At 39.2% G+C, this 24,872-nt stretch overlaps 1 protein-coding gene across 7 annotated transcripts in view; it reads left to right on the forward strand.

Moving 5' to 3' along the window:
* fcho2 (FCH and mu domain containing endocytic adaptor 2) overlaps positions 1 to 16,465 on the forward strand; it is a 41,350-nt gene extending 24,885 nt beyond the window's left edge. Inside the window, exons 15-31 of one of the 7 annotated variants that reach the window (XM_077496676.1) lie at positions 2,475 to 2,499; positions 3,435 to 3,473; positions 4,130 to 4,169; positions 5,270 to 5,355; positions 5,763 to 5,825; positions 6,900 to 7,322; positions 8,250 to 8,359; positions 8,436 to 8,565; positions 8,811 to 8,897; positions 9,103 to 9,162; positions 10,209 to 10,320; positions 11,401 to 11,556; positions 12,980 to 13,112; positions 13,238 to 13,437; positions 13,671 to 13,735; positions 14,241 to 14,405; positions 15,223 to 16,465. In XM_077496676.1, coding sequence (XP_077352802.1) covers positions 2,475 to 2,499; positions 3,435 to 3,473; positions 4,130 to 4,169; positions 5,270 to 5,355; positions 5,763 to 5,825; positions 6,900 to 7,322; positions 8,250 to 8,359; positions 8,436 to 8,565; positions 8,811 to 8,897; positions 9,103 to 9,162; positions 10,209 to 10,320; positions 11,401 to 11,556; positions 12,980 to 13,112; positions 13,238 to 13,437; positions 13,671 to 13,735; positions 14,241 to 14,405; positions 15,223 to 15,245 — 1,917 coding nt within the window. In that variant the 3' untranslated portion in view covers positions 15,246 to 16,465. The remainder of the gene's footprint in view (positions 1 to 2,474; positions 2,500 to 3,434; positions 3,474 to 4,129; positions 4,170 to 5,269; positions 5,356 to 5,762; positions 5,826 to 6,899; positions 7,323 to 8,249; positions 8,360 to 8,435; positions 8,566 to 8,810; positions 8,898 to 9,102; positions 9,163 to 10,208; positions 10,321 to 11,400; positions 11,557 to 12,979; positions 13,113 to 13,237; positions 13,438 to 13,670; positions 13,736 to 14,240; positions 14,406 to 15,222) is intronic. The other 6 variants (XM_077496678.1, XM_077496677.1, XM_077496681.1 and 3 more) reach the window with 6 other exon arrangements.
* The last annotated feature ends 8,407 nt before the right edge of the window (positions 16,466 to 24,872 follow it).

Below are 24,872 nucleotides of genomic sequence, written 5' to 3' on the forward strand. Positions count from 1 at the left end.
TCAAGTCAGCTGTGTGTGCGTGCGTGCGTGCGTGCCAGGCTTGGCGTGGCAAAGAGAGGGCAACACTCTATCTTGGCCGTTCACCTCTCTTCCTCCCCTCTGTTTGTTTTCTTTCTTCACGCACACGCGCGCTCACAGTTGTTACTTTTAAAGCGTCCATTTCTGAAGTTTTTCAGGCCGTGTCGTAGTTATGACGCAAATCACAGTTGGGGACATATGTCGGACCTCGGAGTTTTCTTTAAGATCACGGTTCGGTTCACAACAGGTACAGCCAGGAAACGAAAAAATTGCCCTTCTTTTGTGTAAACGGGAATAGATGTACAATACTTAACATATCAAATGAAACAGCAACAGTTTATACATCTTTTCTATTTTTAGAAAGTACTCCATTCTCAGTGGGTCTTCTTTTTTTTTTTAGCAAAAGAAGGATGCAGACAAGGGTTAAAACCAACAATCATGCTATAAAAGAAAAGAAAAAAGCATAGTTGTTTTTTGGCAGTCAAACATTAATATTTTGCCTATAATAAATTTGATATTTTCATTATTTTTCATGTACAATTTTTTTTTTTTTTCCTCCCACATGACCAAACCTTGAAAACAGGTGAGCTGTGATTGGTTACCTGCGTCCTTGTGATGTCATTTTCAGTCGACAGCAAGTTGCAAAATGTGTTTTTCAAGGTACTATTTGTACATGAAAAATAAGGAAAGTATCAAATTAATTATAGACAAAATATTAACTTAAATTACGGTAGTTTTGCTTTCATGTACTGCAAACTGCTAATATGTTCTTCGATGTGGGCACCTCAAATCATCACCTCATATTGCAAAATGTCCCCTGGCTATGGTTATTATTAGCTTTTTTTTTTTTTTTCCCTCCCCCTAATCTGGCCCTGGAGCCCTGAATGCGTCACCTGTGCGGTAACGCATGCACGTTTGCCCCGTGTCACTTCCTGTTTATATTGACAGGCGGTTTCCCCATTAAAGTCGCCATCCATCATCCTCTCGGCTGCTGACACGATTGAGTCGTCTGGTGTCAATTATTTAAATGTCTTTTTTTTTTTTTTTTTCCCTCCTCCCCCCAACCCACCTCCTGTTTGGCTCCCTCCATTTCTTTTTCTATTTATATGCACGTGTGTGTGTGTGGTCACTGAGGAGAGCCGTAATTGAACCCATTTGCCGCTTAGCGCCGGGTGGGACGGAACCTCGCCTGTTTTGTGTTCCTCAGAGCAATTTTGTTGTGTCTCACACACACACACACACACACACACGGAGGAGAGGAGAGGATCTTGTGTTACGCAGCCTGACTGTGCAGATTTACGTGTTTGTCTAGTAGTCCATGAGCGATGGTCACTGCACGGCGTCCAATCTTCTGACATCCCGCTGCTTCCAACAACATCAAGTGTGATTTACTGGCCCGTTCACTTTCGAAGCGGGAACGTCCCAGGCCATTGGGAGCAATCATTCTAACTTTTTTTTTTTTTTAAGCACTTGAAAGCATCTTTTTTTTTACCGTCTCGCACTGAGCAGGTTAAAAAAGAAAAAGTTCAGGATAAAGTTCAGCTCTTAAAAACGTCGGGAGTGTCGGATTTAGGTCGTATGTATTTATTAGTCTTTGCTTTACTAGTGACTGCTATTGCTGTATGTCATTGTGACCGCGTTGTTGGCTGTGTGCAGCAAATCAAAATACATGTTTGAAAAACTTTATTTGTATTACACATTCTTGCTGGATCAGGAAAAACAGTAACTTATAATAGATGTAGATGTAGAATTTTAAATACAAACAAAAACACATACCGGTAAATGTAAAAAAAAATAAAAATAAGGATTTAAATGCTTAAAAAAACAAAACAAAAAAAAACAGCAAAATAAATATGTGGCATAGCTTTAAAAAAATAATAAAACAATTGAAAAATATTTTTTAAAAAGGCTTGAATAAATTGGCAATGAAAATTTTAATAACGGCACAATTTATCTTTTTGTATGTTGTAAAAACTTTTAAATGTCCAAACTTTATGCATGATTGGTGAAATTAGAATATCTATGAAGCAAGTAAATAACCATGTATTATTTGTTGAGGATATAAAAGAAAATATGGTGCTTAATATTTGTAAAATAAAGGCCAGTAAACGCTTTAGGAATTTACTGTTTATTTTACATGGTCTACAAAAACAGATTTAATATAATTTATAATTGCACATCGTAAAAACACTTGGAAAAGTCAAACTGTTTTTATACATGCATGATGTCATTGTAGTAGCAACAGAATAATTAAATATCATTACTTATTTTCAGGAAAAACATGTTTTAAAATGATAATTATTTTTCAATAACACCTTACCACAAATAGACAGAACCCAAAAATATATCAAATTTGTAAATGTATTTTTTTTTCTCTGTTTACATTGTCTTTTTTTCTTTGTATGTTTTCAAACAAGTTGACGGCACATTTTTGATTTTATTATTTTTTTCTTTAGGGCCAAATGCGGAGGAACCAATCCAGTAAGTATTTTCACCTCCTTGGACCCCCCTGCCCCCCCCGAGTGCCTTTTTACTCGACGCTTGTTTTTCAAAGAAGTCTCTCAAAAAGCTGAGCCAAGAGCAACACGTCCCGGGGAAAAAAAAAGAAGCAAATAGCTGTTCTTTTCCCGGGAACGCCAGCATCGGCGTTTGTTTGCCTCCCGCCGGCGCGTAAGGGAGATTAATTGCCTAATTGGACGCGAGTATTTTAACATGTCACAAATAATCCCTCGGCGTCCTCGGCTCCCGTCTGGGTTATCTGTCTTTGCTCTGGTGGGTCCCGCTGGAAAAACACCAGCTATCAATCTGGAACTTTTCTTTTTTTTTTCCCACAAGGTTGTGTTTTGATTAGCTGAGCTTTTGAGCAGCTATTCATCTAAAGTCCAACACATCGATGATGTCATTAATATCATCCGAAAATAAACAGCACATTTTCTATCCGTATACATTTGTAAAGTCAAACCAATTTCCTTCCATATCTAGTTGATTTGATTTATTTTATAAAATTCAAATATACGAGCTCATCTGTTCCACGCGCCAACCAGAATTGCCGGCCGGTTGCGAGCCAATCCGGAGCCATTCAGTCTAGATTAGTTGCCAATCGATCGGGATTGGTTGCCTGATAATCTGGGTCCAATAGATCTGGATTGGTCACCAGTCAATCCGGATTTGACGGAAGGCAATATGGATCAGTTGTGAGTCATTCTGGATCCAGGTAATCCAGATTAGTTGCCAGGTGATCCGGTTCCATTCAATCGGGATTGGAAGCCATTTTTAGCGGAGCAAGACGTTTTTAATAAATCATTTAAATTTATCATGAATCACTGAAACAAAAAGTTTCCCGGGTGTGTCGCTAGGCAGATTTTTTATTATTATTATTTTTAAATGACTGACATTGTCGCTGTGCATGCGCTCAGGGTTGACGGAAGCGTCCACGTTAAGCTCCAAAGCTCAGGGTGAGTTTCTGTTCACAGCACCCCAAACCCAAATTTCTTTGGCCCCGCTATTGTTCCAGACACGGAAGTCTCCCACGCAGCTAACAGCACTCCTAACTTCCAAATGTTTGTGTGCTGCTTTTAATATTCAGGATGGATTTACTCTGCATGGGACAATATCTGACCATCCGTTTTCTATACTGCTAAAACATAGATGCAAATATGGTACAGTAGGAACGTATGGATGCAAATTAGAGGTACGTTGACAGTCGCAATTATGACGAATTAGAGGTGCATAGATGTAAATATGTCACATTTGAGATTTACTGTACACACAAATATGAATACAGTATGGCACATTGCAGTGTAAATCCAACCTTATTCTACTGCAGCTTCAGACTTTAAACAGAAAGACCAATTAATGCAGCCCCGTGTTGGAAAGTGCTTTTATCATGGGTCAACCTGCTATTTGTAATTTGCCATCCATGGCAAGTGTCCCTTTCTTGATTTTGGCTCACTTTTTTCACGTCAGATGGTGGCTTTTGTTTTTATGTCAGTTCATTTGTGGGGAGATGAAAGTGCGATGGACTTCGAAACACTTCTTGTGGGACAAATCGTGTGTTGGTTGGGCAGGTCAGTCTCACTCCAATGCCTAAAAGTTGTTTTCCTCCCCGCAGGTGACGAGCTGGCCAAAGCGCGAGTGCCGGCTTCGTATGAGTAAGTAGCACCAGCACCTTTCTCGCTTTCTTGACTTTTGAACTCAATGACCACATTTGATTGGAAAATAATAATAATAATAAGGTAATGTGTATACAGGACTGTCTCAGAAAATTAGAAGTCCGTTATTTTATGTAATGCAATTAAATAAGCAGAAAGTCAATACAAATCAACTGAAATGTTGCAAGCCTTTTATTGTTTTATTATTGCTGATTATGGCTTTTTTTTTTTTACTTGGTCACAGGAAATATTCTAATATTTTGAGATATAATATTTGAGAGTTTCTTAAACTGTAAGCCATAATCAGCAATATTAATAAAATTATATTTTCAAGCTTTTATAATTAATAAAATTCTTGCAATATTTCAGTGGATTTGTAATAAATCCAGAATGTTTGGCATTTTTGCTTATTTAATTGCATTACAGAAAATAATGCACTTTATCACAATATTGTAATTTTCTGAGACAGTCCTGTATGTCGAAAATGTATGTCGGTGGTTCGAGGGGGGAAAAAAATGAGCACCGAAATTATCGGCATCCCTGTTTAATTCAGTATTATATACTATTTGATGTAATATTTAAAATTATAATAATAGAATATCATGGGCATGATTGATTTAAATTCGTACTGTGGATACTTCACTTATTTAGCCCATTATAGCAATAAAAGTTAATATTTTGCCTATAATAAATTTGATACTTTCATTATTTTTCACGTACAATTAGTACCATTTAAAAACACATTTTGCAACTTCCTGTCGACTGAAAATGACATCACAAGGGCTCAGGTAACCAATCACAGCTCACCTTGTTTTCTAGGTTTGGTCATGTGACATTCCCAAACTGAGCTGTGATTGGTTACCTGAGCCCTTGTGATGTCATTTTCAGTCGACAGCAAGTTGCAAAATGTGTTTTTAAAGGTACTAATTGTACATGAAAAACAATGAAAATATCAAATTTGTTATAGGCAAAATGTTAATGTTTGACTGCCAAAAATGGCTAAATAAGTCTAGTATCCCTTTTAAAGGACTGAGTCAGACGGAGTCAATTGATCTTACTTTGGCCAAATCTGTTTTTTCCCTGGCGTGCGTATCCCACAGACTGACCAACAACGACCTCCTGTCCCTGGATCCGCTCGCCCCGTTCCTTACCGCAGCTTCCTCCCAACCAGTGTCCACATCCGCAGGTATCCAAACATTTACATATTTGATATGGCTAGCTAGTAGTGGTTCCCCACAGGAACCCGACCCTCCCCCTGCTACTTGATGTCATTGAAATTAAAACGTCCTTTTCAGTTATTTTTGATCACTCCCCCTTTCTCTCCACACGTATGATATCTAATCCAGCGTTAATTGGCACCTCTTCGGGGTCGAGCGGGTCGCCCGTGAACCCAAAAAAAGGCACGTATGTTGTCAAACGCCGTCTCGTTACTGTCAAAGCTTCAACGTCAAAAAGAGCATCGGGCGATTATGTCTGCACAAAAGTCTGTCCAGAGTCGTCATTCATTTGTTCCTTCCTCTTTTGACGGTTTGTTGTTTTCGAACGCGTCAGTTATTATTCTGGATGTATTTTTTTTGTACTTGCTCTCGTCAGACCTTGCCTGTATTGTCCTCTCTTCTCCATCTTTTGTGACACGAGAGTCGCAAGCCACGACAGGTAAAAGCCCCCACAAAAAAATAAAAAAATAAATAACATTAATTTTTAATTAATAGTTATCCCAATGTTTGCTGTATGTTGGGCTGTGTGATTTTTATTAACATTGTCTGCTAATTTTATTTATTTATTTATTTATTTATTTATTTATTTATTTATTTATTTATTTTTATTCTGGTTTGTACATTGGCATTAAAAATTAAATATATTTTTTTTTAAAGCAGAAAAGTAAATAATGTAAAAAGCTGAGTTTTCAGGAATATAATGGAAGATATGTTCTTAAAACTCTTGATAAGTTTTTCAGTGACTATGAATAACAGATTCCAGGAAAATGTGGCTAGATTATTTTTTGTAACAATGTATGAAAGGTTCTGGGGAAAAATCTAATAGGTGAGTGTTTCGGAAAATACCAGAGGAAGTTCTTTAATATTTTTTTTATTTATTTTATTTTATTTTATTTTTTAAACTAAATCGGTGAGCAAAGTCAGCAAAATAAGGACATGTTCTTAAAAATAAATAAATAAATAAAAATAAGTGTGTTTTAGCAAATAAAGGTTAGAAATTGTGGCATTTTAGTGCCAAGGAAAGTAAAGTGAGTTGAGGAACTTTATTTAGACAAAAGTAGTGCTTTCCCGACATCTTGTGGCTACTTGGTACCAAAGAACTATGTAAATAACTTCACTAACTCTTAACTACTAACGAACTAGAACTAGCTCATTTTCACTACTAGGAATGGGGACTGTAGTCAAGGTGCGCTGTAATCAGTAAGTGTTAGCATAAAACCTTAAAATTATGTCGAAAAACTAGCAGAAAAAAATGGAGGGAAATGAGTGCTGGCTTCCATTTAACCCGAGTCTGATGTGAAACCTATCACCAGTAAGTGAGGGTGTGCACACTTATGCAACCCTTCCACTTATTTTTACTAATTTCATTTTTGTAATTGACAAATGATTTAAAATGGTTTCTTGATCCCATTTTTTTTTTAATATCACAAAAACCTGGCATTTTCACAGGGGTGTGTAGACTTTTTATATACCCACTGTATGTTCTGCTTTGGACTGCTGTCACTTCAAAAAGCTCCGGCGGAGATGTCGCCGGCCCCCGAGCACTCGCCCCCTTTAGCCGAGCGGCCCAAAAACGTCTCGTCGTCCACGTCGTCTCCGTGGGACTCGCCGGAAACGCCTTTCCAAGCGCTCCGGCCGCCGCCCGCCCGGGCCCACAGCGCCCCCATCACGCTGCCGCCCGAAGCGGCCGACTGCTTCCGGAACTCGGCGTGGGGTCGCGATGACGCCGCCGCCGCCGCCGACGCCTTCTCCTCCGTGTCCTGGTCGCAGAGCCAGTGGATCGCCTTCGGGGACAAGATGGCGGCCGGCCGCCGGCCACCCGGCAGGGCGAGCCGCTTCCTTTCGGACGACTCGGCCGACGCCTACGGAAAAGCGGCCCAAGGGTTTTCCGACATGTTCTTCGGGTTGAGCGATGGGGCGGCGCAAATATTGCCCGGTAACGTTTGGGATGTGATGCTTGAGTTTCGACTGCATGCTTGATGTTTAGTTTCAGATTTGAAATATTTTTTAAGCAATATTTAGTTTGTTTTTGTACTGGTTTGTGCATTTTTATTTATTTCTTTTTTTTTTTTGGGTGATTTATTGGTGTGTTTTTTTGTTTTTTTTTCTCCATTTAAAAAAAAAATATAATTTTTTTTTTCCCCCCCCTTGTTTTTCCTAAAAGAAAACATGTTCATTTTTCATTTTTATTTTATTTTTTCCCCCTTATTTTTCCTCTTTGATTTTGTTGACCCGAATTTTATTTCTAATATTTTTTTTGGCTCACTGTTTTATTTTATTTTATTTTTGCATAATGATTTTTATTTCTTGAAATTTATTTTTTTTTCTTTTGGTTTGGTTATAGTTTTAGATTGAGCTTTATTATACTCATAATAGTACCATATGGAAAAATTCAACAGTTGTATTTTTTAAATTAATTATTAATTTTATTTATTGAGTCATTACCTGATGTTTTGTTTTGTACATTTGATTTATTTTGAAAGTATAATTTTACTATTTTGCTTTTTTTTTTCTTTATTGACATGCGCCTTTTTTTTTCTTTTTGTTTATTTGTTTTACTTGCCTGTATTTATTGTGTTTTATTTCATTGTAATTGGTTTGATTGATTTTATTTAGTTCTTTAACTCTGTGCCTGTTTTTCTTTAGTATTGTAGCATTTAATTATTTTTTTGTACTGCCTGTTTTTCTTTGCTGTGCAGGTTTTTGAATATTGTTTATTTTGGGCTGCAAATTTTTTTTGTTTTTGTTTTTTTGTTAGTGTGTTGAATTTATTTGGAGTGGGTTTCACCAGAGTTTTCACTTGAAATGCAATTAATGAATTGACCAGTTAAGCAGCATCTTCCATTTTTTTTCCCCTGCGTAGTGCCCAATCGTCCGACAACGCCGCTGACGGCGGGCGCGCTGGTGCCGCCACCGCGTCCCTCCTCCAGGCCGAAACTCCCCACGGGAAAACTCAGCGGCATCAATGAAATTGTGAGTACAAACTCTTAAGATGTCAGCTTTTCCGTATGAAACGTATCCACGTTATTTTTTTTTCCCTTCCCTCCAGGCGAGACCCTTTAGTCCGCCCAAGGCGTCCGGCGCCAGTCCGCCTCCCGCCGCGCCGCTGGCCCGTGCGGAGAGCTCGTCGTCGCTGTCGTCCAACGCCTCGCTCAGCGCCGCAAACACGCCCACTGTCGGTAAGATGGGCAGCATTTTGTCACATCAACGTTGCGTTGTCCAATGCTCTTGAAGGCATAGTTGTGCTTTCATTCCTGTCTTCTTCATCTGTTGTCCTTCATTGTCATCATCCATTTTTCCTTCATGTATCCATTCCTTTTTTTTTTTTGATCTATTTTTCTTACTTTTCCTCATCCTTTGCTTTTATTCCTCCTTTTTCCCATCCTTCCACCCATCACGTCTGTCCCTCTTCCTCGTCTCTCAGGCCCCGATCACGTCGTTCCCGTCCGTGTGTCGGAAGTCTTCTCTTCTCCTCCGTCTTGTTTTTCTTCTTTCTTCCCTCTTAGCCAAAGTGAGTTTCCCGCTGCCAAGCCGTCCTCCTCCCCTCTCTTACTATGTCCAATTCCATAACGACGCCCAAATGCAACAAATTCAGGGGAATATTTTTGCCCCTTTTTCGAGTCCCGCAGGACCTCGATAGAAAATTGTGCGTGCTGTGCATTTGTCAATTGGTCCTCACGTTTGTGTCCTCCTCCTCTGCTTTTTTTCGATATAAGAAGACGACATGTTTGTCTCCAAGCTGCCAACGTTTGAGAGGCGATGTGAAACACCAGCAGGTATCCGGGAAGGCGATCCCCTGAAATCTAATACCTTATTTGTTATGATTTTTCTGTTTTTGAGTAGTTGTATTTTTACTGCCTGCTCTCTGACTGACTTGAACAGCATCCACGACTAATTTGTGTTTGTGAAAGTTAACAAATGACTTGTTTGCATCCCGACGTCCTATCGGCGAGCGATCTCTGCTCTAACGTTTGTTTGAACGTGAATGTTTCTTCTAAAGGTTATGCAATTTATTTGCGAAGCTGATGTGCACTGCTCACACTAACATGCTTTGCAAAAGCAGAGTGTTGCCAAATTAGCCAACTGAAGACATTTTGTAGGAGACTTAGTTTGATTAAAGTCCGTTAATCGATGACGCCTTTGTTTTTTATTTTTTTCGGCATAGTTCCAACCTTATTCTTCCCACAGACCGGTTTCACGTCAAGACAGATTTTGACGGACAGGCATTGAAACAAATTGGTTAAAACAAGTCATCTTTCTGTTAACCATAGTTGTAATTTGTGGGAGTTGATCTCGTCTTTGTGTTCCAAAGCTTGTTGAAAAAAATGATCTGTAAATTTGCCGATTAGAAGACGAGATGCTAAATATGTGTGAAGCGATTAATTGATGTGCAGTGGTAAAGTCACCCAGTCAATTAATTGGTTCGGCAACCTCGAAATTGTGGAAATATCTAAACGTTGTTTTCTCAATTTGAAGGAAAACGTTACAAAATTGAACATTTGAGCATTTAATTTTTTTCAAGCATGAAATGTAAATACACTTAAAAGAATGGAAACAGTTGTTTTTGTTTACTATTAACTAAGCAGGGGAAAAAAATATATATATATGGTGTAATTCCACTTTGAACCACTAGATGGTGTCACTTTTGTTTGATTAATCAAAAAACAATTTTGTGGGGGAAAAAATTTGGGATTTCATTTTAAGACTGTCACGATGCAAGCCCTTGTTCCTAATAATATGACACCTCTTTGTCATGTGACCTTTTTGAAATGAAGCCGTCTTGTGCTCCTCTCATCATCGTCTTCATCTTGTCGTGGCCCAGGCACGTCCCGCGGTCCCAGCCCTGTGACGCTGTCGTCCAGTGATCCTTTGCCCATCGCCGTGGCCTTCACGGAGTCCGTCAACGCTTACTTCAAAGGCGCCGACCCCACCAAGTGAGTCTCGCGTCACCACCTGCGTCCATCCATCCGTTCGGTCGACCTCGTCTTTGCTCCTTTTCCTTGACTTTGCCCTCTTTTTGTGTCCTTTTCTTGATCGATCCCTTCCCATTTCCATCATCTTATCCCTCATTTCCCTCAAGCACAACAAAGTGATGACGCGATGTGTTTTCGGTGTGTGTCAGCTAAACGGTGCATGTGGAAGTTGTGGGCAGAGGAAAACACACGAGGCGTTTTATTGGCTGACTGTTGCTAAATTGAAGTTGAAGACGACGACTTATTGAGTCAGGGATTAGCCAATGGAACATTTCACAAAAAATATAAACAGAGCTCCCGAACCAAGTCCCAAAACATCCCCCGTTATATCGGACTCTGTTTGGAAATTGGAGCTGAATGTGAGTGGAGGTGTTTATACACTGTCGCTACGCTGCATGTGTAATAATGGGGTACGAGGTCATTACTTGCATATTAATGTGTCTCTAAAAACAATCTGGATTCTTAACACGCTATCTGTAGAAACAAGCATGTCTGTAAGCTAATGCTACAATTCCGTGACACTTTTTTTTTTTCTTCCCACCCCCCGCCTTTATCCTATTGTACACAACAGTAGCCATAACAGAGGCAGGACACCTGTGGGCATCAGGGGGAGGGGCTTGGAAATCTTTTATCAGCAAGGTAAAATTCTCCAATCTCTATACTTCCTGTTGGGGATCGGCGATAAATTGCTAAATGTAATGACTACAGTTATTTTGATTTAGATTTCAATTGTGATTAATTGCAAAACATATGACTTTGCAAGAACAACAACAAAAAAGCAACAATGTGAAATTATAATACAATTAAGTAATAGCAATAAATCGAAACAAAATTACCCGCCTGTGTGCATTAGTGAGAATATTTGTTATTTGAAGGATTAGCATTCTCGGAACTCCATTCTAATTTTCTGTTAGCCTCTCAATGGGATTTTACATTGATTACTAGCATTTGTTTCTAAAACAAAGTATGTTTTTGTTTTTATTTAAACATGTAATGTTTGTAATTGACCTTTTCAAGTATTTTCCACACTTGCCCCTCCAGGTGCATCGTGAAGATCACGGGCGACATGACGCTGTCGTTCCCCTCGGGCATCATCAAGGTGTTCACGGGCAACCCCTCGCCCGCCGTGCTCACCTTCAAGTTGAAGAAGGCGGGCCGGCTGGAGCAGATCCTCCCCAACCAGCAGCTCCTCTTCAGGTAACCTTTTTTGGAAGCTTTTGAGCGGAACGCGGATTTGGAGCGGGATGATCCGGAGGGGAATGCGAAATTGAATTAGCGGGCGGACCCGAACGGGTCATTAAGCTGTTAAGGGAAATACTTTCCAGCAGACACGCGTCTGGAATAGCAAACAACCGCCAGCTTCTGAGGACGTCCGCTTCATTTAGCGCACGCGCCTGCTTGCGGTCAGGGCTGTTTTTTTTTTTTTTTATGGCGCGAAAAATCAAAAGTCTTATTCGGTTGTTGTGACGTCATCAGCATGAAAAAAAAAAAAAATCTGATATTTTTTTTCTATATGCATTTTTTTTTTTATATTAATTTGCACAAATTTTATTAAATAGTAAAGAGACTTTATGGACACTATCAAATCGAAACCCACCAACCAATCAGTTATTTTAATTGTTAAAATTCAAACCTTTATTAACTCATTAATTCCCAGCCATTTTCACTTGAAGCAACCCCTTTCGCTCCCGGCTGTTTTACAGCATTTTGTCTGATTTTGCAAGTCCCACAGAATATTGTGTTCTTTTGCTGTAAAAACATAAAACCTACCAAAAGAAAGATTTACAGTCTCTCCTTTCATCAGGAAAAAAGGTATATTTATCTGTTTCTGTTTAGCAGCAATTAGCATTAGAATCTAGCTACGTTCCACTATTAGTCAAAATTGGCAAAAAGAGCTTGTTGCAACATGGCCCTGGTTGATCGCTTATACTCTGCTGCCACCTGCTGGGTGTTTTTTTGTAAGAACTACTAACTACCATTGTTTAAGCCACCTCTTCATGCCAGAAGCTATCAAAACCTGTTTGCTCTTATATTTAAAAAAAAACAAAACAAAAAAAAAACGTATAAATGCGTTTTTGGGAGTGAAGGACAAAGTATTAAAAGACGTATTTACATGTTTTTGGGTTTGAATGAGTTATTAATAAGGAATGACAAATCTGTACGTTTACAACAGGAAGAAATAAAATGAAAAAAAAATAGGCAGTTTATAAAAGTGAAATAAAGCAACAGCGTTGCATCATCAAAAGAAACTTCACATTGAAAAAAAATTATATGCATAATATATATATATATATATATATATATATATATATATATATACATTCCAGATCAGAACCCCCTGGCGGTCGCATTTAGTGCAGGCGAGGTCTTAAATTTGACTCGCGCTCGCATTTGAGTCATTCGCTGCTTTCACCTCCACTGGGCTAATTGAATCAAACGGAATCCATGATTTAGTAGCTGGTCGGACACAAACGGGAGCTTCACGCACAAAGTCGAGACGGGCAGAGATGTGAGGGAGGAATGAATAATTGAGCGGACGATTATTCCTTTTACGCATGCGAGGGGGGCCTTCTGACTGACTGACTGTGTGTGTGTGCGCGCGCGTCGGCTTGTCGCGCAGCGATCCGTCCCAGGGCGACTCGGAGTCCAAGGACTTCTGGTTCAACATGCAAGCGCTGACCGCCTACCTCAGGAAAGCCTCGGAGCAAAACCCCGCCGCGTCGTACTACAACGTGGACATCCTCAAGTACCAGGTCAGCACTCGCCACGCTTGTCGGCCGCGGAAACTGCCACATCCCACACTTTGAGAATCTCTGTTTTAAAGCCAAAAAAAAAAGCTAATCTATACTGTTTAAGTTGTGTGCGGTGTTGCATTCAGGTGCAGTCGGACGGCATCCGCTCCACGCCGCTGAACCTGGCCGTGTACTGGAAGTGCGCGTCGGGTTCCACGGACCTGCGCGTGGACTACCGCTACAACCCGGACTCCATGGCGGCGCCGGGGCCGCTCGGCAACCTGCAGATCCTCGTGCCCGTGGACGGCGGCGTCACCGGCATGCAGTCGCTGCCCGTCGCCCTCTGGTGGGGGACACACGCAAAAAAATATCTGCCAGTGTGGTTCTGAAATTGGGTTCTCCCAACTGTCTGTGAGACGAACTGGGATGCACAAAACACTTAATAATTTGTGTCGTTAGAAAAGGCTGGCTTGGTGGCGAATCAATCAAATACATTCAACCAATTACTCATCCATACCTTAGCATTGAAAAACTTGGATGCCTGTTTTTTGAATTGTGGATTTCCTCGTGTCCTTTCAGGAACGCCGAGCAGAATAAATGTCTTTGGAAGCTGAGCGACATTTCGGAAAAGTCTGAAAACGAAGGTGGTATTTGTTTGTTTTTCTTTTATATCTATTTGTTTACAAATATATGCGTGTTAGACTTAGACTTAGACTTAGACTTGACTTTATTGATCCCTTTGGGATGGCTCCGTCTGGGAAATTTACATGTCCAGCAGCAATGAGAACAGATAATAAAATTAAAAAAAATTCAATCAATCAATAAATAAGGTTATTACACCAGAGATTAATTTAATAATAATAGTAATAATAAAATGAAAAATAAAAATTCAATTAATCAATAAATGAGATTGAATTAATAATAATAACAAGAAGAAGAAAAATAAAATAAAAATTAAATCAATCAATAAATAAGGTTATTACACCAGAGATTGAATTAAATAAAGTACAGTAAAATAAAGTAGTATAGTAAAGTCGAGTACCACTGTATGAACTTTATACCCGTTTGTCGTCCGACGTTTAACTCTCACGTGATTGTTTGTGTCGTTTTTTTGTTTTGTCTTTTTTGTTTGGGGGATTTTGTTGACAGGCGCCGGCTCCCTTCGAGCCAAGTTCGAAGTGTCCAACGGTCCGTCCAACCCGTCCACGCTGGCGGTTCAGTTCATGAGCGAGGGCAGCACGCTGTCGGGCGTTGACATGGAGCTGCAGGGCAGCGGCTACAGGCTGTCGCTCAGCAAGAAGAGGTTCGCCACAGGTAATCACGTTCGCATCACAATTCAAATAACGATTTTGATAAAAAAAAATAATAATTGTACGATCCAAAATCAAGTTGAAGCAAAACAGACCAAGTGATATATTATATTAAAGCTGCTGATGCGCACTTTGCAGATACATGATTAGGTTATCAATATGTCCACATATGAAGACGCAATTGAACACAAAAACTATGACTATTTTCACAGTAAAAATGTCAAAAATGATTTTGCGACAAAACGTGCCAAGTCACGTATCATATTAACTCATTCACTCCCAGCCATTTTCATGTTCTATTGCTATAAAAACATGGAACCTACCAAAAGAAAAATGTGTCTCTTCTTTCATCAGGGGAAAAAAAATAAAATAAAATAAAATTTATCTGTTTTTATGTTTTGTAGCAATTAGCATTAGAATTAGCTAAATTTCATCATTATTCACAAACCTGTTGAAAATACTGGGAAAAAAGAGCTTGTTGCAACATGGACCTGGTTGATCTCTTATACTTTGCTGCCACCTGCTGGACGTTTTTTGTTTTTTTGTTTTGTTTTTTGTAATAACTACCATCGCTTTAAGCGACCACTTCGGGTCAAAAACTGCATCAAAGCCTTCATACAAAAACTCTAGCAAACAAAAACCTACAAAAAAACGTATAAATACGTTTTTGGGAGTGAATGAGTTAAAGGAGCTGTCGAGCACTTTACAGATATTTGATTATTTTGTCAATATATCCTCATGCAAAGCAGCAAGGTGCACAAAACCAGTCTTACAGGGGACCTTATGATTTGTGATTGTCTTCTTTTTTTTTCCCCCCTCAGGTCGCTATATGGCAGATTGCTGAGGCTGTTCCCAGGAAAATAAAAAAAAATAAAAAAAGCAATGCCTTAACTCGCTTTAAACAAAAGTTGTCCAGGACCCCGCGCCAGCGACGGGAATCACTACAATAAAGCAGCACTGAGTACTGAACACTGTTTAATGGAGAACTGAAAGGTGAGCTTTGGGGTGTAGCTTATTATTTTCAGGCGCTTTATACTTTGTGAATTTGTCCATCTCATCAAGTGTATATTTGAAATCATAAAAGAGGAAGAAGAGAAAAAAAAATACATGCACTAACAATCTTTTCAGGCACCATTTTTGTTTGTTTGTTTTTTTTGTTTTTGTTTTTGGCCATAACGCCACTCACTGTGTAAATATTAACAGCGGGAAAAAAAAATCTTCATGATGATTTTGTTGCTCTTAAATTGTGGATGGCGTGCAATGAAGGAAGAGTGGATCTCATAGCACAAAACGAGAGAGTGAGAAAAGAAAGATTTAAAAAAAAAAAAAAAACAGGACCTCAGTGCCTCCTCGCAAAACTGTGCTCGTTTTTTTGGAAACGCACATTCGGGTTTTCAGGGCTTTTTTTGTCAACGTCCTTTTTAAATGTTTCTTTTTAAAATAACTGTAAAAGCGTTGCAATGCTTTAAAAAAATGCTCCAAATTAACTTGTAGCCTTTCAATGAAACTTGAAGATACATTTTTTTTTTTTTTTGCAATATTTTGTGCCCCCGTCAGCCAAGAAACAAAAATGTGCCTGAACGATAGCGCCACCTGTTGTTAGGATGCTGAAGGGAAGATGTCTTTCGCAAAAATAAAAAATAAATAAATACAACTTGGCGATTGGAAGTTTCGCATGATCGAAAGATTTTGACAAGAGCCGTGGACAAAAAAAATCAATAAAAAAAAAAAATCAGTCAATTGGAATTGTCCGTCTGAAGCATCCGAAAATTTGAACCGTGACTTGTAGCAAGCTGGTTCTTGCTCACCCTGAACAACAAAAACGGGGACTGGGGGGGAGGGAAGACGTTATATTTTACGAGCCTCCATCTTTGGTCACTTTTTCTTTGTGTTTGTATTTAACAGATTTTCTTTTCTTTTTTTTTAAGCAAATTTGTGTAAATGATCCTCATAAATTGTACATTTTCTACAAGTATCAGCCACTTTTTTGTCTCTACGTAATGAATTCTCACTGTGCCTGTATTAAATGTGTAATATATGAATATATATGAATGACTACTTTAAGAGTTCTTGGTGTCATTTATTTCAACTTTTATTTTTTTATGCTTCTTTGTTAAAAATGTGCTGACAGTTTGTTCACAAAATATTAGCGTGATCATTGTCGTTCAGTTTCGTTGCGTATCTTGTTTTGTTTTGTTTTTCATTTAAGAAAAAAAACTTCACTTCCTTGACTCATTTGCTCCCAAAAACATATATACAAATGTTTTATTTTAAATATTGCCATGGTCCCAAAAACGTATTTATACGTTTTGTTTTTTGTTTTTTGTTTTTTTTTTATGGTAGAGCATACAGAAGGCTTTGATGCAGCCTATGACCTGAAGAGGTCACTTAAAGCAATTTTAGTTTTTACACAAACGGCCAGCAGGTGGCAGCAGAGTATAAGAGATCAACCAGGGCCATGTTGCAGCAAGCTCTTTGACCCCAGTATTTTAAACAAATTTGTGAATAATAATTAAACTTGGCTATAGCTTAATGCTAATTAATGTAAAACGGAAACGGGTACAAATATACTTTTTTTCCAGCTGAAAGAAGAGACTTTAATCTTTCTTTTGGTAGGTTCCATGTTTTATAATATTTAATCTTTTTTTTTTTTTTCCAAAGAAGATCCTCAGCCCTCTCGGGTGTAATCTTTTTTTTTCTTTTTTTTTTTTTCCCCGGCCAAAGATTTGCGAGGGTCCGTCACATCCAACAACCGGTGATCCGTACGACGACTCCTATGTGAGAATTTTATGGAAATATTTTTGACGCAATGATAATAAAATCTCGTGTTTTCGCTCTCAAGTTGAAAACGGACATTTTTCCAAGTCGAGCTCCACACTGACTTCCTTCTCGATATTTGGACGGGCGGCCGGGACCGGCTGCGAAAACCGCAAGTCGTTAACATCTATTTAAAGAAGTCAACTTTGAACTTGGTTTGTCTGGTGTCGATTTGACGAGCCGAAAGTCGGGAGGGTCTCCAGCGCCTTTGTTGTCCGTGTTTGTCCAAAGGCCCGGCGGAGTCGTCGGTTTTTCCCGCCTGCCCCTCCCACATCACTGACTTTTATGGACCATTGAGAATTGATGTGGCCGTCGAGCTCTCGCCGAAGAGAACCATCTGAACAAACAAGAGGACGCTGTAACTCAATTGCGTGAATATGGACTCCCTGCTCCTCCTCGCTCGGATTCCCCATCCCTGCGGGAACTCGAATCGGAATAACTCAGACCCCACGGCTGCCGGGGTCACGTTTTCCACAAGGCAAGAAAACGTTAAAATATCCTGTTGAAAAATTAACTGTGTCCTAATACAGACGAGAGTGACCTAAAGCTGTTTTTTTGTTGTTGTTTTTTAGCCATCAAACAAACCAATCCAGCAACCAGATAACTAACCGACTCAAGTACCCGTTTAAACAAAAAGCAACCAAGCATTCACTTCACCTGTCGGCCAACCAATCACATGAAGAACAAATCAACCAAATAGCCAACCAACGTATCAACTAACCAATCCACAAAAGCCTAATTGACCTTAAAATGCCTGTCGACCAGAACATGCACACTAACAACTAACCAGGCGACCCGTCATTTATACACTAGTAACAACTCTACCAAACAACCAATCAAAATTGCAACAAATCCACCAAAATGCAATCATCCTACAATGGCCATCAACCACAACCCAATTGGTCATACCAACAACTAACCAGCCAACTGACCACAAACTCACTGATTAACCTATCAACAATTAACCAGTACACCAAAGCCCAATTTTTCTAAAGTGGCAAAAGCAAAACCAGCCCGCCAACTAACTAGCCGACCAATCACATGAGCAACAAACCAACTCATTGACCAACGAGCAAACCAATGTATCAGCTAACTAGTCCACCAAAATCCAATCTAAACTACAGTAACTAACTCCAAACTGGTCAACAAGTTTATTAGATAACTAATACAACAAAAAGGGCACTCATTCTAAAGTGGCCATCAAGCAACCAGCCAACCAAACTACCACTAACTAACTAATCAACCAGTTAACAAACCCAACATATCAACCTAACTACCACTAACCAACTACTCAACCAGTTGGCAAACCAACTAACCAATCACTAAAGCCCAATTATCCTGAACTGGCCGTTAAAAAGGTAACTAGCCAGTGAACAATTGAATGAGCATCCAACCAACTAGTCAACCAATGTTTTGCCAAACCAACCCAATAATCCCAAACTGGCCATCAAACATCTTGGCAAGCAACCAGCCAACCAAGCTACCACTAACAAATCAACTAGTTAGCAAACCCAACATATCAACCTAACTACCACTAATCAACCAATTGGCAAACCAACTAACCAATCACCAAAGCCCAATTATCCTAAAATGGCCGTTAAAAAAGTAACGAGCTAGTCAACAATTGTATGAGCATCCAACCAACTAGTCAAGCAATGTTTTGCCAAACTAATCCACCAACATCCAATAATCCTGAACTGGCCATCAAACAACCTGGCAGCCAACCAAATCACCACTAACCAATTAGCGAACCAGCCTATCAACTGACTGATCCACCAAAGCCCAGTCATCCTGAAACCAATCCATCTACTAGTCAGCAAATAAACCAATCAACGAACCCAATTCTGCTAAGGTGGCCATTCAGTTGCATCAGCAACAAACCAACCAACCATGAACTACTCACTATCAACCAATCTTCCACAACGCGCTCATCCTACCGACCAATCAAACGCCAGCAACACATTTAAGACCTGCGAGTTGTGCCTGCATTCTGCCCACTGAAGCTCCTCGCGTCCTTCCCCAAGACGAACGGAATTGAAAAAGGTTTCGGTCCGCCGCCGTCGCCTCCTCATCACCCCCGGGGAGAGGGAGTGGACCCTTCCGTGCCGCGTTCGCAGAGTCGTGTCACATACGATTTCGTCATGCTAACCGTGTAAGCGTGTGTGTATGTTGGGGGGGGGGGGGGGGGTGACTGAGACATGCTCACATCTTCATTCCAATCATTGCCTTTCCAAAATGGCCCATTTTAGTGGCGGGAATAAGAAGAAACAACTGATACAATGTGGTTGCATAAGTGTACACACCCCCTTTTAAATTGTATGTTCGGCATGAATCAATACATTGAAGCATGTTGAATGATGACATTTATGTAGTCTTAAAAAAAAAACAAAAAAAAACAGGAAGTCGGCCATTTTAGTTTGTTGTGAACATTTTTTCGCAGATCTTTACAGCATGTAGGCTATATAATCAATTCTGATCAGGATTTAATCCAATTTTCCAAGAAGCCACATTACTATCTTTTGATATCCCATCCCAACATTTTTTTTTTCTATGTGCAAACAAAAACACCTTTTTTGTTGTCATTCCATTGCACGGTTCGCACCCCCAGGATTTTTTTTTTTTTTTTTCGGGATGGAAATTCAGCCCTCAAATTCGGATTAACTTAACATGTGATTTGGTAGACATGTCTGTCACAAGCAGACCCACCAAAAAAAAAAAAAAGTGACACGAATGCATGCTTTTATTGTGAGCAGGAATTCTGCCATTTTGGTTTGAAGCGCACTTGTGCGTTCTCATCTCTTTCACAGGGTCGGCCAAATGAAGCAGAAGCCCAGGGGATCGATACAACGCACGCACAATTCCTTGGGAGAGGAAATGTCCAGTTGATAAATATTTGGAGTTTGCTAATTGAAATTGAATGTGCGCTGTTTCGATTCTGGGGGGCCTTTAAACACATATGGACACATTGTGTGCTTATCTGACGCACACAAGAGTTGCATTTTAGACCATCAGGAAACACTGTGCGATGCACAGGAAAGCATGTTTGCATGCCATTCTTTTGACATGAACACACATTTATGTTGCGCAGACAGCAGGTGGTTGTTTACATTCTTTTATTTGTTATTTTTGTATCCTTCAGCAAGCGCAGCATGCGTAGAGCATACGAGAGGTCTTTCTTGCAAGTTACGTGTTTTAAGTGGCTTACATGCTACCCTTAACAACGCTCGATAAGTTGAGCATTGAAGAGGAAGAACGAAAAGGAACCCTCGTGCCGCTTTCAAGTTCAGTGAAGCGTCATTAAAAAAAATAAAATTAAAAAATACGAACGTTATTTACTTTTGGGTGCGACACTTCTTCTTCTGGCCCTTAATTACACTGCATCTCTTCCAGTAGACGTCAGTGCTGCCACAACATGTTGTGGCATAACGTGGTACTGCGCCGAAGGCGCCCAACTTTAAATTTGGACTTCCATGTGAGGAGTATTGTTTTTTCTTTGCCTTTTGACTTGTATCTGTAGTTACATTCTTTATTAGTTTGTCACTTGTTTAGCATTTTCTTAAACTTTTTACAAGCATCCATGGTAGGCTATGCCTGCGTCCAAATTCACAAGGCTGGCTCCTCCGAAGGGCGAATTTGTCGGCTGCATGGCGTCACTTCCGGCGCGACTCGACAGCACGCACGGAACTGTTGAGTCGCGCCGGGAGTGACGTAATTTGGACACAACCTTTATTTGTTTGTTTTTTTAACACTTGACCACCAAGCATGCTAACCGCTGTTATAATTTACACCACAAAAAAACACAATTGCCACGCTTCATACGTTTAATTTTTACGTTAAAAAAAAAAACAAACGTGCCACACATTTTACTATTTATATGGCTTTTGAATTGTAGCTGTGGTCAACGTTTTGGCTAACTTATAAGAATCCTAACAGTTGGTTTAGGAGCAGTGTATTTTTTTTTTAAGGCAAAATGGCAAAAGTATTTACACAAGAACCTGCATCTTTACCTTCACTTTATTTTTAGTTTTTATTTGGCTTTTTTCCCCCCCTCAATTAGCCAACTATCGAAACGGAATTGACATTTAAACTTCTAAATCAAGACACCACATGAAGACCTCAATAATAATGTTTTCCCATTATTTCCTATGGTTAGAGGTTTAGTAATATTTTCGCTTGTTTGTGAGTTGTTACTGTCCAGCAGGAAATTTAGTGAGGAAGCCACATGGGGGCACAAACAGCAACATCAGGACCAAACGCGCACACTCGGATCGAAATTCCGTCCTGGTTCTCTGCTCCTTACTCGCGTCTTTCTTTCTGGCTTGTGCCATTTGTTGTTGTTGTTGTTTTTTATGTTAACTGTTTCTTTTTCGTTTGTATGAAATGTAACTAATTAATGTTGCTGCTTAAAAGTTTTAGTGATTAATTTGTACACTTTCTAAAATACATTTTCTTACTTTGGCTAAAAAAAAAAAAAAAAAAAAACGTTCAAATGGGTATGTAAACTTATATCAATTCAATCACATTTTTAATTTTTATTTATTAATGTATTGATAATTCCATTGACTGCAAAACTGTTCATTTTACTATTTTTTTTAATAACTTACAATTAATCCAATAAGCAACGATGTAATGATAACTGAATAAAAGATAAGTAAAATAATGAATACATATTTGATTGACCAATTTGATTTTACTTGAAGTTGGGGGAAAACAGACTAAATTAAAACCACACGACTTGATAATTGTGACTGTTTTCCCACGGGCCATATTTTTCACAGCCCTTCTATGAATCATAAATAAATGAAAACACACTTATCGGCTACTTTGCTGAAAACTTCAAATGAGCACTTCCACTTCACAAAAAAAACAAAAAAAAGTTTTCTTGAATGAACAGTGACAGCTGAACACCTAAAACCACAACTCGGCATCACTTTTTTTTTTTTCAATCCCTTTTCAAGGCCGTCATGCGTTTATTTATTTTCCTCTTAAAAAAAATAAATAAAAATAAAATAAATAAAAATAAAGCTTGCTTTATATGAACAATCATTTCAAGTTGAAGAAAACATAACAAATCGGTTTACCTCCTGCAGCGAATACTAAAAGATATTGGTTCAATTTCCTATAAATGACGGCTGTCATTCATTATGACGGCAGTTCATTTGTCCGCTTCGATGGCAGTGCCGTGAACGCAACAGGTGCTATCATTGCTTTAGCTTTGAACAACACGTTTTAATTGTTTTTTAAAATGTTCATCATCTGTTAAACTTTGTTACATATTCTATATTATAATGTTACAAAACAAAAACAATGACGTTTATTTGGGTGAAGCGAATAAGTCAATATGTTTAAATTAAGATGAATAAAATAATAACTATTCAACTCCAAATGTTAAAGACGTCCCAAAACAACGTGAGCAACGCAAAGTGGCCGTAAAATGACGTTATGTAAAATGATTGGGCGCGCCAAATGGATTCCATGCGCCGGGAGGAAAAAAAAATGAGAGAGAGAGAAAACAATGTGTTGTTTTTGTTGACGACACGAGCGCGTTCGCGATTGGCCACTGACAGCTCACGTGGACACGTGATGACGTATAAACACGTCACCATCAGAGGACAAAATATTTTTTTTCCCCGCATTCTAAATCATGTAAAAAAAAAATAAAAGTTGTATTTTTGTAATTATTTAGTTTCATTCAAAGTAGCACATGACGTCATTTGTAGGCGTATCATTTGTAACATATTCATTTTGTATTATTTTTTATTTATTGCAACGTTGGCTTCAATCTTTAAAAAAAAATAACTACACAAATAGAATTTTTTTAACATTTAAACTGTTTACAACATTGGTCATAATTCTTTCTCACTTAAAAACAAACAAATTCCTCATTCGGCTGCATTTTCATGTTAAACTACCTGCATTTTTTTTTTCTTAGAATAAATGTAAAACTACATTTCATGTATGTAGGTTTGACAATTCTCTATATGTGAAACACTTTTTGAGTCCTCTACTATAATTACTTCTTTACTCTCATATCCACATTACTCTTATTAAGAAATATATGCTCACCTGCCAAAATATGTGTGATGCGCATGAGCACAATCGAAAGTGTTTGAACGTGTTTCCATCCATGCAGTGTTGATGAAGAAGCTTCAGGCCCAGATGGACAAGCGCCGACATTCCCTGGGTGTCTGTGAAGGCAACAGTAGGTCTAACGTTTCGCCACTCACACAAATTAGGGGCCCGGCGGGAAAAGTAAACACAGGAGAATTATATGGGGGGGGGGGGGGGGGGGGGTGTTATATTTTGGGGAAAAGAAATTCCCATGTTTGTATTAATATTCCACCTCTGGGAAAACTCCCGTCGCTGCCAATTTGAAGATGGAGATGATGTTGATTCTTGATTTGATTGAATGAGTGGTGGGGAGAAAGAAGAAAAGAGTGAGCAGGAGTAGGCGGGAATATTTAAAGATGGAGAATCACCAGTTATTTTGCTTTCGAAATGTCTTTATGAGCACATGTGGTCCTGTTTTTTTTTTGGCCCGGATAGCCCGAATCTCCGTCGTGACCCGTGACCCCCGCCCGGCTCCTCGGAATGACATGATTCCGCCTGTCTCGCTCCCCGGCCCCGGAGGTTCAAAGGTCACCCGCGGGGAGCAGCAAATTAACCCAATGTGTCAAAGGCGCCATGACACCATGTTCAGAATCGGAGGCCCAAACCAATTCACGTTCGTTGGCGTTTTCTTACTCAAAAAGTATGAGAAAATCATGCTCCCGGTTTTTGGGATGGAAAATTCAGCCCCCGAATCCTGTTCCACTTAGCTACATGACATTCAAAAGCAATGCATATCATGAGTAGACCCACCAAAAAGTCTCAAGAAGCCACACCTGAAAAGACACAGAATGTCGGCCATTTTGGTTTTTTTTTCATCAAGCTTGGCAATTTACTTTCAAAAGCCAACTTGTGAGTGGACGTTTTTGAAAATTCAGCCCTCGAATCCTGTTTGACTTAGCCACATGAAATTTAAAAGACATATTAATCATGAGTAGACCCACAAAAAAGTCTCAAGAAGTTGTACCTGAAAAGACACAGAATGTCGGCCATTTTGGTTTGAAGCGATCATTTGTCGGTCATTTTTGGCCATTTACTTTCAAAAGCCAACTTGTGAGTGGACGTTTTTGAAAATTCAGCCCTCGAATCCTGTTTGACTTAGCCACATAAAATTTAAAATCCATATTAATCGTGAGTAGACCCACAAAAAAGCCTCAAGAAGCCACACCTGAAAAGTAACGGTATGTCGGCCATTTTGGTTTGAAGCGATCATTTGTGGGTCAATCTTGGCCATTTACTTTCAAAAGCCAACTTGTGAGTGGACGTTTTTGGAAATTCAGCCCTCGAATCCTGTTTGACTTAGCCACATAAAATTTAAAATCCATATTAATCGTGAGTAGACCCACAAAAAAGTCTCAAGAAGTTGTACCTGAAAAGACACAGAATGTCGGCCATTTTGGTTTGAAGCGATCATTTGTCGGTCATTTTTGGCCATTTACTTTCAAAAGCCAACTTGTGAGTGGACGTTTTTGAAAATTCAGCCCTCGAATCCTGTTTGACTTAGCCACATAAAATTTAAAATCCATATTAATCGTGAGTAGACCCA

Source organism: Festucalex cinctus, chromosome 15 (genome assembly GCF_051991245.1).
Source record: "Festucalex cinctus isolate MCC-2025b chromosome 15, RoL_Fcin_1.0, whole genome shotgun sequence".
In the NCBI taxonomy this organism is placed as follows: Eukaryota; Metazoa; Chordata; class Actinopteri; order Syngnathiformes; family Syngnathidae; genus Festucalex; species Festucalex cinctus.